The sequence below is a fragment of the Bombina bombina genome, chromosome 6, assembly GCF_027579735.1.
Source record: "Bombina bombina isolate aBomBom1 chromosome 6, aBomBom1.pri, whole genome shotgun sequence".
NCBI classification, from domain to species: Eukaryota; Metazoa; Chordata; class Amphibia; order Anura; family Bombinatoridae; genus Bombina; species Bombina bombina.
In genome coordinates, this window is record NC_069504.1 from 1,138,358,377 (window position 1) to 1,138,377,091 (window position 18,715).

The window sequence follows — 18,715 nt, forward strand, 5'->3', positions numbered from 1 at the left end:
GCAGTCATAGAGTTAATGTCATTTACGTTTGCTCCCCCTCTGCTGAACAAGGCACACATGATTGATCACTAAAACAATTCAACAGGATCTTTTTGCTACCAGCCTACCTGTTGAAAGCTTCTGCTGGCTGGCGGTTTACCCAGTACTGCATTCACAGAGTTTATAAAATTTCACCCCATAGCGGGCTCTCTTAGATGGTATATATTGCTTGAAAAGCAATCTCCCCTTACATTTTATGAGGGACTCATCTATACAAATGTCCTGGCCAGGGATGTAAACTTCTTTAAATTTTTGGGACTGGTGGTTTATCAGGGGCCTTATTTTAAATAACCTGTCATGCAGGGGGTCACCTCTGGGGGGGCATTATCATTAAAATGAAGAAACCGCAGCAACTGTTCATATCTATCCCTCTTCATAATCCCTGGAAAAAGATGGGTAGTCAGGATGGGGTTCTGACTCCAGTAGGAACGTATGCTGGGTTTCTTCACAATCCCCATTACTAATGTCAGGGCCCAAAACTTTTTAATCTCAGATATGTCAGTGGGGTGCCAGGTAGTTTTTCTGACATACTGAGATTGTGGATTCTCTGACAGATACTGTCTGCCATATAAATTTGTTTGAGCAACTATATCCTCAAACATGGTATCCGTCAGAATCAGGGAGAGATCATTTATTGGCTCACATACTGGAACATCAGTTGTGATGCCAGGAGTCTCTGTAAATTCAGGTATTTCTGGGGGTAGCCAATTTTGGTCATTTGTGCGACACCTCCTTTTAGGTGGAGGGCAGGGAGCACCATCATTAGATGCATCACTCAGGGGCTCTATATCTGATGCCGTAAGGGTTGCACTGTCAGACAGAGCAGAGAGGGTCTCACTCCCTGAATCTTCGGCAAGAATGGCATAAGCCTATTCTGCTGAATAGCGTGTAGCCATAAGGGATTTATTTCTACCAATTCCCACGTCACCACCACATATTCCAATTTCACCTCCCCCAAAATCCCACTAAACCACCCCAAATACCACCTCCAAATTACCACACACCTATTCCCACCCACCCTACTCCCTCAAAAATAATTGTTTATATAAACTAAAAATTTTTTTAGAAAATCACTGGGTAGGGCGGTGATTGGGAACAGCAGGAAAGGGTTGACAGTAACTAAAGATCCACACAAATACATTTTTGGGCACTGATCAAAGCCCTAACAGGCTGATCAGAGTGATATTAGGCTGATCACAGTAGCAGCTCAGTGATCAGCAGCAAAAAACTATAATATATATATTTGTAACCCCCACAAATTAACCCCAATTGCTTTTGATCAGCACTGATCAAAGCCCTAACAGGCTGGCCACAGTGATATCACAGCAATTTTTTTTTTATTTTTTAAATATATAAATATTTTTTTCTTTTCTCTTTTTTCACAAGCACACAGACACGCTAATATGCTTTTTTCTCTTCCTCAGATCGCAGTGAGGGAAGAGAGGAAGCGGATACACTTGTAACAGCCAATGATCCCATTCATTGGCTGTTAGAGTGTTGCAGGGGGCGATCGTTACACCCCCTGCATGCTGATTGGATCCTGGGGGAGTGCCTGAGGTGCTAGGCACATCTCTCAACCGGATCCAACACGGAGGAGGCAACGGAGGGTGCACAGGAGTTAGAAATCATTAGGATGTTCTATTCTGTCCTAACGGCACTAAAGCCCAGTGCTATTCGGACAAAATAGAACACCATAATGGCATTAAAAGGTTAAGGAATAGTATATATATATATATATATAATAAAGTCACATAACACTATTTGTATTTGTTCACCATTATAACACACAGAATAAAACAATATAAATATTTAAATGTGATAATATATTCTGAACAAGGAAACTTTATCCTGACAGAATTTATTTAAAGTGAAGGTCAATTTGGATGAATTAGTGCCCGGTTTTTAATAAACCTATTAAAAACAAGGGCACTTTAATTCATCAAAATTGACATTTCACTCCTTTTCTTCAAAAACTTACCTTTTAATCCTTAAAGCCGCTCCAGCGATTCCCCCGGCCGTCAGAAGCCTCTTCTTACGTCAGAAATGACAAATCCGGCATCCTCCAATCACGGCTTCCCCTCGGGGGGATCATGGCCTAATGCAACGCCATGATTGGAGGAAACCAGATTTGTCATTTTGGACCCGCGAAGAGGGCTTGCGACAGGCGGAGGAAGCGCTGCAGCGGCTTTCAGGATTAAAAGTTACGTTTTTGAAGAAAAGGAGTAAGATGTCAATTTTGAAGAATTGAAGTGCCCTTGTTTTTAACAGGATTATTAAAAACCGGGCACTAATTCATCCAAATTGACCTTCACTTTAAGGACTAGTAAAATTAAATCATTATAATGTAGGTGACAGTAATGACACAATTATCGCCTTTTTAAATGTTATTTTATATATCATGTGTAACAATAGATTAGAATATTAACACTATCCAGAAGAACAACACATATCAACTGTAAAATCCATACATCAAGGATGGTGAAGATATTCAGAGTATTCGATTCGCCAATAATGACTTGGGAGGCGTGGCTGACATTATAAAAAGTCACCGTGGACGCGGGACCTCATCTTTTGAAAAAGCCGGTGTTCTGGCACATCACCCAATTCCTTAGATTAGCCAATTACGTCACTTCCGGTGACGTAGAATCAGCTGCTTGAACAAAATTAACTCATTGCGCAATTATGTTTTAAACGTAATGAAATTGATACTACATAATTGGATGGTGCGTTCAGTTAATCCGCTTCAACTTCTCTTTATATTTTTGTTGTTCTTTCCATTAACCTCTTCTTAGGAAACAGTGATACAAAATTATAGTAGGGGGATGCACTCTGTCATAAATTCTGCCTAGCAACAGGTGTCTTTATCTGATGAAATTTTTAGATTGGTCAACATTCTATAATTTCATTCCGTTTAAAATGAAGGCATGATGGGATTTGTAATGTTCAGTGTATAACCAAGACAGTGCATGTGCTTTAAATGGCTTCGACAAATATGATGGCTAGAATGTTAGTTCAATGACCTGCGGCGATTGGAATACAGTGATGCGCATGCACAGTGAGTTCATTTTGGTCAAACAGCTGATTCTACGTCACCGGAGCTGATGTGATTGGCCAATCTGTCAGAACACCAGTAATCCGACGAAACATGTAAGAAAGAGGGGAGCAGGCTAGTTGGAGCCTTATTTTAACTAACGCGGTAATAGTAGCTCGCACATATTAATATACTTTGATATATCAGATTAGTTCTCATATGAGTAATGCTTTATTTGTAGTCATAATAATAGACCTATGTATGTGTGAATGTTTGTTTGAGCATGGGAGGGGATTTACACGGTCAGTGCGCCGGGTACGCACCAAGCATTAGCAAAAACTTGGGGATCATTACAGCGAAAACTTTGAAACATAATTAAACCGTTATCTGGAAGCACAATTATCAATCATATTGAGAATGTTAACTTCAAACAATATAAGTAATAATTTTAGTGATGTGTTTGTGAATATACAGTTGCATGATGTACAGCATATTTATAATCTGGCTAAGAGATTTTATTAACAATGGTTATTGATAATTAGGATAAACCTCCATGAGGTGGAAAGTAGGCAAAGATTGAGGTCATATGGGCTAAAATAAAATGCGCAATGTCTGAAACAAAACTGGCACAAATGTACCCCGCAGTTTGAATGCCGCCCTACTAAGCCAAACCGGCACAAACATAATTTTTTTGCAGCACAAATCAGCACAGACGCAGCACAAACAAATGGTATATATTATTTTTATGGTTTCATTATATGGGGTGGAAAGTGGACAAAGATTGAGGTCACATGAAATATAATGTGTAATATCTCCAGAAGCAAGCAGGATCAAAAGTTCAAGACAAACACAAATGAATGGTTTTATTTTTTATACAATTTAATCATAAAGGGGTGGAAAGTAGGCGGAGATTGAGGTCACATTGACTATAATGTGCATTTTCTCCAAAAACCAAACTGGCACAAACATTTGTTTTTTGCTGCACAAATCAGCACAAACATAGCACAAATGAATGGTATATATCTTTATACAATTTAATTACATGGGGTGGAAAGTAGGCGGAGATTGAGGTCACATAGGCTAAAATAAATTGTGCAATGTCTGAAACAAAACCGGCAAAAATGTTTGAGCTTTATTTGTGCTGCCATCAGAAATATACCAAAGCCCCACGTTTGTAGAGGCTAGGTCTGGATGAGACTGCGTGTGAATTACCACAGAGTGAAAATAATATAAATATTATAAAAATTATAGCAATGTGACAATGATGTAAAGATTACAAGATTACAATTTATTAACAAATTTTAAAACTTTTGACATTTTAAACATACATGGGTTGCAAGGATCCAAGCAATTAAAATCAATCAGTTATTTAAAACCAAAGATCAGACATTAAAAATCTCCTGGTTCAGGATATAATAAACAATACTAAAATGGACATAGAAATATATTGGTATGTTTAACAATCAAGATTATCTGGCAAGGAGGTACCGGTTAGACAGGGTAAAGTGTCTATATCAATTTGAAATAGAATATAAAAACAAAAACCAGAACTTCAGGTATGTGTTAACCAGTCGACTGGTAAGGATAATTCTAACATTTATACTTTTGGAAAACAATCTGCACTATTGTATATATTTTTTCTTTTAGGATCACTCAAAACCAACGGTTTAAATTATTTTTTCATTTAAAGAAGCTCATACAGCATTTATATTGAACATGGGAGCCACTACTAATACAAACTACTGAAGTTGGAAAACAGTATTCGCTGCCTTTTTTTTTTAAAGCTTAGATCCAGTTCATCATAAAATTTGTTCTCTTTTCACTTTGGATAGACACATTTTTTAACCTTATACAATTTGGACTTTTGTAATATTTCTTATATTTATTTTAACACTATTATTTTAACACTGTTCACAATATGTTTTCATGAATTTTGCAGTGCTCTGAATGTTTGTGAATTTTTTTGCATATTTTGTCACCTTTGGATTACACATTTTTCCTCTGTTAAATCGGATTTTATTTTATTTTATACACCACTGTACACATATCAGTCCAGTGACAGTCAATATATATATATTTTATATTACTCTAGGCTGTTTGAGATTTTTATGTTGAACACATTTTTTGTTAAACACATAGTTAAAGTGGTTAACACATACCTGAAGTTCTGGTTTTTGTTTTTATATTCTATTTCAAATTGTTATAGACACTTTACCTGTCTAACCGGTACCTTACCAGATAATCTTGATTGTTAAACATACCAATATATTTCTATATCCATTTTAGTTGAGTAGTATTGTTTATTATATCCTGAACCAGGAGATTTTTAATGTCTGATCTTTGGTTTTAAATAACTGATTGATTTTAATTGCTTGGATCCTTGCAACCCATGTATGTTTAAAATGTCAAAAGTTTTAAAATTTGTTAATAAATTGTAATCTTTACATCATTGTCACATTGCTATAATTTATCATTTTTATAATATTTATATTATTTTCACTCTGTGGTAATTCACACACAGTCTCATCCAGACCTAGCCTCTACAAAGGTATATATGACAACTAGGTGCCAACTTATCAAAGCTAGAGGTCTGTATTTTAGCAGTGTATTTTTACATTGATTTAGCACCTTTATTTGTGCTGCAAAAACAAACATTTTTGCCGGTTTTGTTTCAGTATGTGCATGCATGTATGAGATTGCGTGTGTATGTATGAGGCTCCTGGCACAGAGATGCCCTCCTGCTACCCAGCTACTGACAATTGCTCTCCTGGTACAGCGATGCCCTCCTGCTACCCAGCTACTGACACTTGCTCTCCTGGTACAGAGATGCCCTCCTGCTACCCAGCTCCTGGCACTTGCTCTCCTGGCACAGAGATGCCCTCCTGCTACCCAGCTCCTGGCACTTGCTCTCCTGGCACAGAGATGCCCTCCTGCTACCCAGCTCCTGGCACTTGCTCTCCTGGTACAGAGATGCCCTCCTGCTACCCAGCTCCTGGCACTTGCTCTCCTGGTACAGAGATGCCCTCCTGCTACCCAGCTACTGACACTTGCTCTCCTGGTACAGAGATGCCCTCCTGCTACCCAGCTCCTGGTACTTGCTCTCCTGGTACAGAGATGCCCTCCTGCTACCCAGCTCCTGGCAATTGCTCTCCTGGTACAGAGATGCCCTCCTTCTACCCAGCTACTGACACTTACTCTCCTGGTACAGAGATGCCCTCCTGCTACCCAGCTGCTGACACTTGCTCTCCTGGCACAGAGATGCCCTCCTGCTACCCAGCTCCTGACACTTGCTCTCCTGGTACAGAGATGCCCTCCTGCTACCCAGCTACTGGCACTTGCTCTCCTGGTACAGAGATGCACTCCTGCTACCCAGCTACTGACACTTGCCCTCCTGGTACAGAGATGCCCTCCTGCTACCCAGCTACTGTTACTTGCTCTCCTGGCACAGAGATTTCCTCCTGCTACCCAGCTACTGACACTTACTCTCCTGGCACAGAGATGCCCTCCTGCTACTCAGCTCCTGACACTTGCTCTTCTGGCACAGAGATGCCCTCCTGCTACCCAGCTACTGACACTTGCTCTCCTGGCACAGAGATGCCCTCCTGCTACCCAGCTCCTGGCACTTGCTCTCCTGGTACAGAGATGCCCTCCTGCTACCCAGCTCCTGGCACTTGCTCTCCTGGTACAGAGATGTCCTCCTGCTACCCAGCTACTGACACTTGCTCTCCTGGCACAGATATGCCCTCCTGCTACCCAGCTACTGACACTTGTTCTCTTGGCACAGAGATGCCCTCCTGCTACCCAGCTACTGACACTTGCTCTCCTGGTACAGAGATGCCCTCCTGCTACCCAGCTACTGGCACTTGCTCTTCTGGCACAGAGATGCCCTCCTGCTACCCAGCTACTGACACTTGCTCTCCTGGTATAGAGATGTCCTCCTGCTACCCAGCTACTGACACTTGCTCTCCTGGTACAGAGATGCCCTCCTGCTACCCAGCTACTGACACTTACTCTCCTGGCACAGAGATTTCCTCCTGCTACCCAGCTCCTGGCACTTACTCTCCTGGCACAGAGATGCCCTCCTGCTACCCAGCTACTGACACTTACTCTCCTGGCACAGAGATGCCCTCCTGCTAACCAGCTACTGACGCTTGCTCTCCTGGCACAGAGATGCCCTCCTGCTAGCCAGCTACTGACACTTGCTCTCCTGGTACAGAGATGCCCTCCTGATACCCAGCTACTGACACTTGCTCTCCTGGTACAGAGATGCCCTCCTGCTACCCAGCTCCTGGCACTTGCTCTCCTGGTACAGAGATGCCCTCCTGCTACCCAGCTCCTGGCACTTGCTCTCCTGGAACAAAGATGCCCTCCTGCTAATCAGCTACTGACACTTGCTCTCCTGGCACAGAGATGCCCTCCTGCTAATCAGCTACTGACACTTGCTCTCCTGGCACATAGATGCCCTCCTGCTACCCAGCTACTGACACTTGCTCTCCTGGCACAGAGATGCCCTCCTGCTACTGGCACTTGCTCTCCTGGTACAGAGATGCCCTCCTGCTACCCAGCTCCTGGCACTTGCTCTCCTGGTACAGAGATGCCCTCCTGCTACCCAGCTCCTGGCACTTGCTCTCCTGGCATACAGCTGCTGCAGCTCCTTGACACCCTCCTGGCACACTCTTGCCCTGCTCACCCTGGTTACTACGGATACGCTACTTACCTATCAAAACACTGCGAATCTATGGCAGCCTTCAGCACCCAGGCGATGAGCGGTTTCCCCGCCAGTAACTTGATGTTTTTGAGCGGAATTCCTTTACTCCCCCCGCGGGCCAGCACTAGTGCCGTGAGGTGACCGCGCCTGGCACTGGAGACCCTTCTGTCTGTCATGTCTGACTGATGAGCTGCAAATTAGGCTTGGCTAGGAAGTCACTGATTTGAATCCCTGACTCAACTCACTGCAGTGTTTGAATGAACTGAATCACTGACTTAATTGATTGCCCGAATGGTGTAAAAGCCACTGCCTTGTAAATGAGTGAAGGAGGGACCTTAGGATACAGCTCATGACTTGTAATACGATCTGTGTCTCACTCAGCAGAGAGCTTGGTGGAGTATTTGCCTGAATCACAAAGCATAGTACAACAGTGCACAGCTCTGCTGCCTTTATACAGTAAAGAAGTCATGTGTATGGTTATTTTTACCCATATTTTTTTATTTTAAATGGATATATTTTTTTTATTAGCTTTTTTCTGAAAATTACATTTGAGTCAAACACAGCACACACTACAGTTTATACAAATCATGAGCTGCATCTGTGCTGTGTGTGACACCCTCAGTAAACGTTTGTGTTTTACTTTACCTGGGGCCGCTGATAATCAAAAGTGCTGCAAGCTGGCAAAATATTCAGAAGTGCCGACAGTACTCTTTTAAAACAGCATCGCTGAGAGGCATTTTACTTTACATTGCAATGAGTGTGAAACGCTGGCGAAATATTGCAAACAGCATCAGCACCAATATTAGCAATGTAAAGTAAATGATCCTTTTTAAATAAATACACTACTTAACCCATAAATCGCCATAACCCACCACCTCAAACTAACCCTACACTAATTAACCCATAAACCACCATAACCCACCACCCCAAACTAACCCTACACTAATTAACCCATAAACCACCATAACCCACCACCTCAAACTAACCCTACACTAATTAACCCATAAACCACCATAACCCACCACCCCAAACTAACCCTACACTACTTAACCCATAAACCACCATAACCCACCACCCCAAACTAACCCTACACTAATTAACCCATAAACCACCATAACCCACCACCTCAAACTAACCCTACACTAATTAACCCATAAACCACCATAACCCACCACCCCAAACTAACCCCACACTACTTAACCCATAAACCACCATAACCCACCACCCCAAACTAACCCTACATTGATAAACCCCTAAACTGCCAATAGTCCACTGCAATAAGAATCTAACTTTTTAACCCCTATACCGCCAAAAGCCCACTGCAATAAATGTCCTAACCTATTAACCCCAATACTGTCAATAGCCCACCGGCTGCACCCTCTACACTATTTAACCGCTATACTGCCAATAGCCCACCGCAAACACCCCCTACACTATTTAACCCCTATACTGCCAATATCCCTAACCTATTAACCTGTACACCGCCACAACCCACCAATGCAAACATATATTCTTTAAGTTATACAGTAACTGTGACACAGCAACTTGGCGAACTGTTGCGCGTGAGCAATATCGGGTTTATCGTGGGTGTTTGTGCGCACCTGAAGCAGCATGTGTATTACAAAGTGAAAGTAAATGCGTTCACTTGAGCACAATTGAATTTAAAGCGTGTTGGATTAGCGCCACCTCTGTAATAAAATGCATCAAAAATACATTTAAAAGTACAGTTACACTCATAACACTGACTAATAAAAATTGCAATAAAAAGTTCTAAGGGCTCAAAGCTACAAGGTCTCAGTTGTTAGAAAAAAAGGCTGCAAAGGGCTTTAACGTAGAGATACAGATATAGACATATCTAAACTTGTATGTATATATATATATATATTATGATCAGGTATTTGTAGAGTGCCAACAGTTTCAGCAGCGCTATAAACATAGGCGGTATAGATAACATTTATAGGGATCAAATGGGCAGAGGGCCCTGACGAGAGTTGCACATATATATATATATATATATATATATAGTATTTTCAAAATAGGACTGCACTCGCTGGATTTAAGCATAAAACTTATTTTATTTTATATATATGTATTTATGTGTATATATGTGTATATATGTGTTTATGTAATAATATATGTATTTATATGTGTATATATGTGTATATATGTGTTTATGTAATTATATATGTATTTATATGTGTATATATGTGTATATATGTGTTTATGTAATTATATATGTATTTATATGTGTATATATGTGTATATATGTGTTTATGTAATTAAATATGTATTTATATGTGTATATATGTGTTTATGTAATAATATATGTATTTATATGTGTATATATGTGTTTATGTAATTATATATGTGTATATATGTGTTTATGTAATTATATATGTATTTATATGTGTATATATGTGTATATATGTGTTTATGTAATTATATATGTATTTATATGTGTATATATGTGTTTATGTAATTATATATGTATTTATATGTGTATATATGTGTTTATGTAATAATATATGTATTTATATGTGTATATATGTGTATATATGTGTTTATGTAATAATATATGTATTTATATGTGTATATATATGTGTATATATGTGTTTATGTAATTATATATGTATTTATATGTGTATATATGTGTTTATGTAATTATATATGTATTTATATGTGTATATATCAAAATAATAGAGGGAAGGGGAAAAACATACAACAATACATGTAAGGGAAAGCTCTAATGGCGCAACCTATCTGTGGATGAGGCTATAGTGAGCCAATCAAACATAGATTATATTAGTCCATAAAATGTTTGTATAAAACAAGGGACTAAGACCAAATGATTAGATGAATGAATAGTTAGATAACAGTTATGGCTAAATCTGATGGGTTCAATAGTTACATGTGAAACATCAATATAGGATTTTGAACAAAATATATAAAATATGCCACATTCTGCATTTAAAGAACTGGTAAATACAAGTTACATTAATAGTAAGTCCCACTGTAAAACCGTAGTGCTTAATGAATTCAATACAAAAAAATATCAAAAAATATAAAATAAAAACTTAGTAGACTTTGAAGCAACAAATATATGAGAAGTATGACTATAATTGTGTGAGCAGTCCCTTTTGTGGTGTCCTTTCAAGGCTAGAGATTAGAGCCTTATCATACTCTTCTTAATTTTCAAATCCAATACATTAGACCTAGACAGACAATAACGGCTCCCCTAGGGAGTTTACTCACACTCCTTCACCTCAATCCTATGTTGTAAGTGCCGCGTAGTGAGAGGGAAAACCCTTGGGGATACGATTCAGTATCGTGTATCTGTGTCTTTAAAACTCGCTGCTGCTCCTCCAGAAGTTCGTTCTGTGTCTCCAATGCCAGCAGTATAGAGGATCACTTTCTGCTCTCACTCAGCAGACCAAATCGTTACCGCCGTCGCGGACACTTCAGCCTCAGGTACCTGAGTGACAAGCTTTGCTTGTGGAAAGGGTGGATCAGGAACACACAAGTGACTGTGCGGTAACCGATTAAACGGAGAAACGAAACTGATAGCGGTAAGGTAGCGGTAGGATACACCCCGGTCTTTCCATCATACAGATTCTGCTTGGCCTAGCTTGGCTCTGGGTCTGCTGTAAGGGGCCTGGCCCGGTTGCGGGTAATGTGGGTGTCCACAGCAAGGTACCTGAGGCTGAAGTGTCCTCAACGGCGGTAACGATTCGGTCTGCTGAGTGATCCTCTATACTGCTGGCCTCTGGAGGAGCAGCAGCGAGTTTTAAAGACACAGATACACGATACTGAATCGTATCCCCAAGGGTTTTCCCTCTCACTATATATATACCTTTACCTGCATAACTAAATATTTAATATAAGTCTCTCTCTATATTGTCCCTTTACTTATTTACAAATAAACAATTTTCTCCTACATTTGTTTTATATTTATACTATGATTTTCTGTGGGTCAGTTTCTCCACCACTGTGACATTGCAGCAGGTATCTGGTATTTAAATGACAGCACACACCTTGTTATAACATGACATTACTGTTTTGCTGCTAAAGAATAAAATATCAGCCCAGTCTTAAAAAGACACAAAACACAAATATTGTTTTCTCATGACTGAGCATCTAATGCTAAACAACTTTCCAATTTATTTTATAACATTGTTTCATATAAATAACATGTATGAGTCAGCACGAATTGCCTCAAATGCAAGTCTGTCAAAAGAACTGAACTGAGGGGGCAGTCTGCAGAGGCTTAGATACAAGGTAATCACAGAGGTAAACAGTATATTAATATAACTGAGATAAGGGGGCAGTCTGCAGAGGGTTAGATACAAGGTAATCACAGAGGTAAACAGTATATTAATATAACTGAGATAAGGAGCAGTCTGCAGAGGCTTAGATACAATGTAATCACAGAGGTAAAAAGTATATTAATATAACTGAGATAAGGGGCAGTTTGCAGAGGCTTAGATACAAGGTAATCACAGAGGTAAAAAGTATATTAATATAAATGAGACAAGGGGCAGTCTGCCGAGGCTTAGATACAAGGTAATCACAGAGGTAAAAAGTATATTTATATAACTGAGATAAGGAGCAGTCTGCAGATGCTTAGATACAATGTAATCACAGAGGTAAAAAGTATATTTATATAACTGAGATAAGGAGCAGTCTGCAGATGCTTAGATACAATGTAATCACAGAGGTAAAAAGTATATTTATATAACTGAGATAAGGAGCAGTCTGCAGATGCTTAGATACAAGGTAATCACAGAGGTAAAAAGTGTATTAATATAACTGAGATAAGGGGCAGTCTGCAGAGGCTTAGATACAATGTAATCACAGAGGTAAAAAGTATATTAATATAACTGAGATAAGGAGCAGTCTGCCGAGGCTTAGATACAGGGTAATCACAGAGGTAAAAAGTATATTAGTATAACTGAGATAAGGAGCAGTCTGCAGAGGCTTAGATACAAGGTAATCACAGAGGTAAAAAGTATATTAATATAACTGAGATAAGGAGCAGTCTGCAGAGGCTTAGATACAAGGTAATCACAGAGGTAAAAAGTATATTAATATAACTGAGATAAGGGGCAGTCTGCAGAGGCTTAGATACAAGGTAATCACAGAGGTAAAAAGTATATTAATATAACTGAGATAAGGGGCAGTCTGCAGAGGCTTAGATACAATGTAATCACAGAGGTAAATAGTATATTAATATAACTGAAATAAGGAGCAGTCTGCAGAGGCTTAGATACAGGGTAATCACAGAGGTAAAAAGCATATTAATATAACTGAGATAAGGAGCAGTCTGCAGAGGCTTAGATACAAGGTAATCACAGAGGTAAAAAGTATATTAATATAACTGAGATAAGGAGCAGTCTGCAGAGGCTTAGATACAAGGTAATCAAAGAGGTAAAAAGTGTATTAATATAACTGAGATAAGGGGCAGTCTGCAGAGGCTTAGATACAAGGTAATCACAGAGGTAAAAAGTATATTAATATAACTGAGATAAGGGGCAGTCTGCAGAGGCTTAGATACAAAGTAATCACAGAGGTAAAAAGTATATTAATATAACTGAGATAAGGAGCAGTCTGCAGAGGCTTAGATACAGGGTAATCACAGAGGTAAAAAGTATATTACTATAACTGAGATAAGGAGCAGTCTGCAGAGGCTTAGATACAAGGTAATCACAGAGGTAAAAAGTATATTATTATAACTGAGATAAGGAGCAGTCTGCAGAGGCTTAGATACAAGGTAATCACAGATGTAAAAAGTGTATTAATATAACTGAGAGAAGGAGCAGTCTGCAGAGGCTTAGATAAAAGGTAATCACAGAGTTAAAACGTATATTAATATAACTGAGATAAGGAGCAGTCTGCAGAGGCTTAGATACAGGGTAATCACAAAGGTAAAAAGTATATTAATATAACTGAGATAAGGAGCAGTCTGCAGAGGCTTAGATACAAGGTAATCACAGAGGTAAAAAGTATATTAATATAACTGAGATAAGGAGCAGTCTGCAGAGGCTTAGATACAAGGTAATCACAGAGGTAAAAAGTATATTAATATAACTGAGATAAGGAGCAGTCTGCAGAGGCTTAGATACAGGGTAATCACAAAGGTAAAAAGTATATTAATATAACTGAGATAAGGAGCAGTCTGCAGAGGCTTAGATACAAGGTAATCACAGAGGTAAAAAGTATATTAATATAACTGAGATAAGGAGCAGTCTGCAGAGGCTTAGATACAAGGTAATCACAGAGGTAAAAAGTATATTAATATAACTGAGATAAGGAGCAGTCTGCAGAGGCTTAGATACAAGGTAATCACAGAGGTAAAAAGTATATTAATATAACTGAGATAAGGAGCAGTCTGCAGAGGCTTAGATACAAGGTAATCACAGAGGTAAAAAGTATATTAATATAACTGAGATAAGGAGCAGTCTGCAGAGGCTTAGATACAAGGTAATCACAGAGGTAAAAAGTATATTAATATAACTGAGATAAGGAGCAGTCTGCAGAGGCTTAGATACAGGGTAATCACAGAGGTAAAAAGTATATTAATATAACTGAGATAAGGAGCAGTCTGCAGAGGCTTAGATACAAGGTAATCACAGAGGTAAAAAGTATATTAATATAACTGAGATAAGGTGCAGTCTGCAGAGGCTTAGATACAGGGTAATCACAGAGGTAAAAAGTATATTAATATAACTGAGATAAGGAGCAGTCTGCAGAGGCTTAGATACAGGGTAATCACAGAGGTAAAAAGTATATTAATATAACTGAGATAAGGGGCAGTCTGCAGAGGCTTAGATACAAGGTAATCACAGAGGTATGAAGTGTATTAATATAACTGAGATAAGAAGCAGTCTGCAGAGGCTTAGATACAAGGTAATCACAGAGGTAAAAAGTATATTAATATAACTGAAATAAGGAGCAGTCTGCAGAGGCTTAGATACAAGGTAATCACAGAGGTAAAAAGTATATTAATATAACTGAGATAAGGAGCAGTCTGCAGAGGCTTAGATACAAAGTAATCACAGAGGTAAAAAGTATATTAATATAACTGAGATAAGGAGCAGTCTGCAGAGGCTTAGATACAAGGTAATCACAGAGGTAAAAAGTATATTAATATAACTGAGATAAGGGGCAGTCTGCAGAGGCTTAGATACAAGGTAATCACAGAGGTAAAAAGTATATTAATATAACTGAGCTAAGGAGCAGTCTGCCGAGGCTTAGATACAAGGTAATGACAGAGCTAAAAAGTATATTAATATAACTGAGCTAAGGAGCAGTCTGCAGAGGCTTAGATACAAGGTAATCACAGAGGTAAAAAGTATATTAATATAACTGAGCTAAGGAGCAGTCTGCAGAGGCTTAGATACAAGGTAATCACAGAGGTAAAAAAGTATATTAATATAACTGAGATAAGGGGCAGTCTGCAGAGGCTTAGATACAAGGTAATCACAGAGGTAAAAAGTGTATTAATATAACTGAAATAAGGAGCAGTCTGCAGAGGCTTAGATACAAGGTAATCACAGAGGTAAAAAGTATATTAATATAACTGAAATAAGGAGCAGTCTGCAGAGGCTTAGATACAAAGTAATCACAGAGGTAAAAAGTATATTAATATAACTGAGATAAGGGGCAGTCTGCAGAGGCTTAGATACAAGGTAATCACAGAGGTAAAAAGTGTATTAATATAACTGAAATAAGGAGCAGTCTGCAGAGGCTTAGATACAAGGTAATCACAGAGGTAAAAAGTATATTAATATAACTGAGATAAGGAGCAGTCTGCAGAGGCTTAGATACATGGTAATCACAGAGGTAAAATGTATATTAGTATAACTGAGATAAGGGGCAGTCTGCAGAGGCTTAGATACAAGGTAATCACAGAGGTAAAAAGTGTATTAATATAACTGAAATAAGGAGCAGTCTGCAGAGGCTTAGATACAAGGTAATCACAGAGGTAAAAAGTGTATTAATATAACTGAAATAAGGAGCAGTCTGCAGAGGCTTAGAAACAAGGTAATCATAGAGGTATGAAGTGTATTAATATAACTGAGATAAGGGTGCAGTCTGCAGAGGCTTAGATACAAAGTAATCACAGAGGTAAAAAGTATATTAATATAACTGAGATAAGGGGCAGTCTGCAGAGGCTTAGATACAAGGTAATCACAGAGGTAAAAAGTATATTAATATAACTGAGAGAAGGAGCAGTCTGCATAGGCTTAGATACAGGGTAATCACAGAGGTAAAAAGTATATTAATATAACTGAGATAAGGGTGCAGTCTGCAGAGGCTTAGATACAAGGTAATAACAGAGGTATGATGTGTATTAATATAACTGAGATAAGGGGCAGTCTGCAGAGGCTTAGATACAAGGTAATCACAGAGGTAAAAAGTATATTAATATAAATGAGATAAGGGGCAGTCTGCAGAGGCTTAGATACAAGGTAATCACAGAGGTAAAAAGTATATTAATATAAGTGAGATAAGGAGCAGTCTGCAGAGGCTTAGATACAAGGTAATCACAGAGGTAAAAAGTATATTAATATAACTGAGATAAGGGGCAGTCTGCAGAGGCTTAGCTACAAGGTAATCACAGAGGTAAAAAGTATATTAATATAACTGAGATAAGGAGCAGTCTGCAGAGGCTTAGATACAGGGTAATCACAGAGGTAAAAAGTATATTAATATAAGTGAGATAAGGGGCAGTCTGCAGAGGCTTAGATACAAGGTAATCACAGAGGTAAAAAGTATATTAATATAACTGAGATAAGGGTCAGTCTGCAGAGACTTAGATACAGGGTAATCACAGAGGTAAAAAGTATATTAATATAAGTGAGATAAGGGGCAGTCTGCAGAGGCTTAGATACAAGGTAATCACAGAGGTATGAAGTGTATTAATATAACTGAGATAAGGAGCAGTCTGCAGAGGTTTAGATACAAGGTAATCACAGAGGTATGAAGTATATTAATATAACTGAGATAAGGAGCAGTCTGCAGAGGCTTAGATACAGGGTAATCACAGAGGTATGAAGTGTATTAATATAACTGAGATAAGGGGCAGTCTGCAGAGGCTTAGATACAAGGTAATCACAGAGGTATGAAGTGTATTAATATAACTGAGATAAGGAGCAGTCTGCAGTAGCTTAGATACAAGGTAATCACAGAGGTAAAAAGTATATTAATATAACTGAGAGAAGGAGCAGTCTGCAGAGGCTTAGATACAAGGTAATCACAGAGGTAAAAAGTATATTATTATAACAGAGATAAGGAGCAGTCTGCAGAGGCTTAGATACAAGGTAATCACAGAGGTAAAAAGTATATTAATATAACTGAGAGAAGGAGCAGTCTGCAGAGGCTTAGATACAAGGTAATCACAGAGGTAAAAAGTATATTTATATAACTGAGATAAGGAGCAGTCTGCAGAGGCTTAGATACAAGGTAATCACAGAGGTAAAAAGTGTATTAATAGAACTGAGATAAGGGGCAGTCTGCAGAGGCTTAGATACAATGTAATCACAGAGGTAAAAAGTATATTATTATAACTGAGATAAGGAGCAGTCTGCAGAGGCTTAGATACAATGTAATCACAGAGGTAAAAAGTATATTATTATAACTGAGATAAGGAGCAGTCTGCAGAGGCTTAGATACAAGGTAATCACAGAGGTAAAAAGTATATTAATATAACTGAGAGAAGGAGCAGTCTGCAGAGGCTTAGATACAAGGTAATCACAGAGGTAAAAAGTATATTAATATAACTGAGAGAAGGAGCAGTCTGCAGAGGCTTAGATACAAGGTAATCACAGAGGTAAAAAGTATATTAATATAACTGAAATAAGGAGCAGTCTGCAGAGGCTTAGATACAGGGTAATCACAGAGGTAAAAAGTATATTAATATAAGTGAGATAAGGGGCAGTCTGCAGAGGCTTAGATACAAGGTAATCACAGAGGTAAAAAGTATATTAATATAACTGAGATAAGGGTCAGTCTGCAGAGGCTTAGATACAGGGTAATCACAGAGGTAAAAAGTATATTAATATAAGTGAGATAAGGGGCAGTCTGCAGAGGCTTAGATACAAGGTAATCACAGAGGTATGAAGTGTATTAATATAACTGAGATAAGGAGCAGTCTGCAGAGGTTTAGATACAAGGTAATCACAGAGGTATGAAGTATATTAATATAACTGAGATAAGGAGCAGTCTGCAGAGGCTTAGATACAGGGTAATCACAGAGGTATGAAGTGTATTCATATAACTGAGATAAGGGGCAGTCTGCAGAGGCTTAGATACAAGGTAATCACAGAGGTATGAAGTGTATTAATATAACTGAGATAAGGAGCAGTCTGCAGTAGCTTAGATACAAGGTAATCACAGAGGTAAAAAGTATATTAATATAACTGAGAGAAGGAGCAGTCTGCAGAGGCTTAGATACAAGGTAATCACAGAGGTAAAAAGTATATTATTATAACAGAGATAAGGAGCAGTCTGCAGAGGCTTAGATACAAGGTAATCACAGAGGTAAAAAGTATATTAATATAACTGAGAGAAGGAGCAGTCTGCAGAGGCTTAGATACAAGGTAATCACAGAGGTAAAAAGTATATTTATATAACTGAGATAAGGAGCAGTCTGCAGAGGCTTAGATACAAGGTAATCACAGAGGTAAAAAGTGTATTAATAGAACTGAGATAAGGGGCAGTCTGCAGAGGCTTAGATACAATGTAATCACAGAGGTAAAAAGTATATTATTATAACTGAGATAAGGAGCAGTCTGCAGAGGCTTAGATACAAGGTAATCACAGAGGTAAAAAGTATATTATTATAACTGAGATAAGGAGCAGTCTGCAGAGGCTTAGATACAAGGTAATCACAGAGGTAAAAAGTATATTAATATAACTGAGAGAAGGAGCAGTCTGCA

At 38.6% G+C, this 18,715-nt stretch overlaps 1 protein-coding gene across 1 annotated transcript in view; it reads right to left on the bottom strand.

Moving 5' to 3' along the window:
• Nucleotides 1-7,954, bottom strand: part of LOC128664923 (N-acylneuraminate cytidylyltransferase-like) — a 299,525-nt gene extending 291,571 nt beyond the window's left edge. The window contains exon 1 of the mRNA XM_053719716.1: nt 7,788-7,954. Coding sequence (XP_053575691.1) covers nt 7,788-7,954 — 167 coding nt within the window. The remainder of the gene's footprint in view (nt 1-7,787) is intronic.
• Between the last annotated feature and the right edge of the window lie 10,761 nt (nt 7,955-18,715).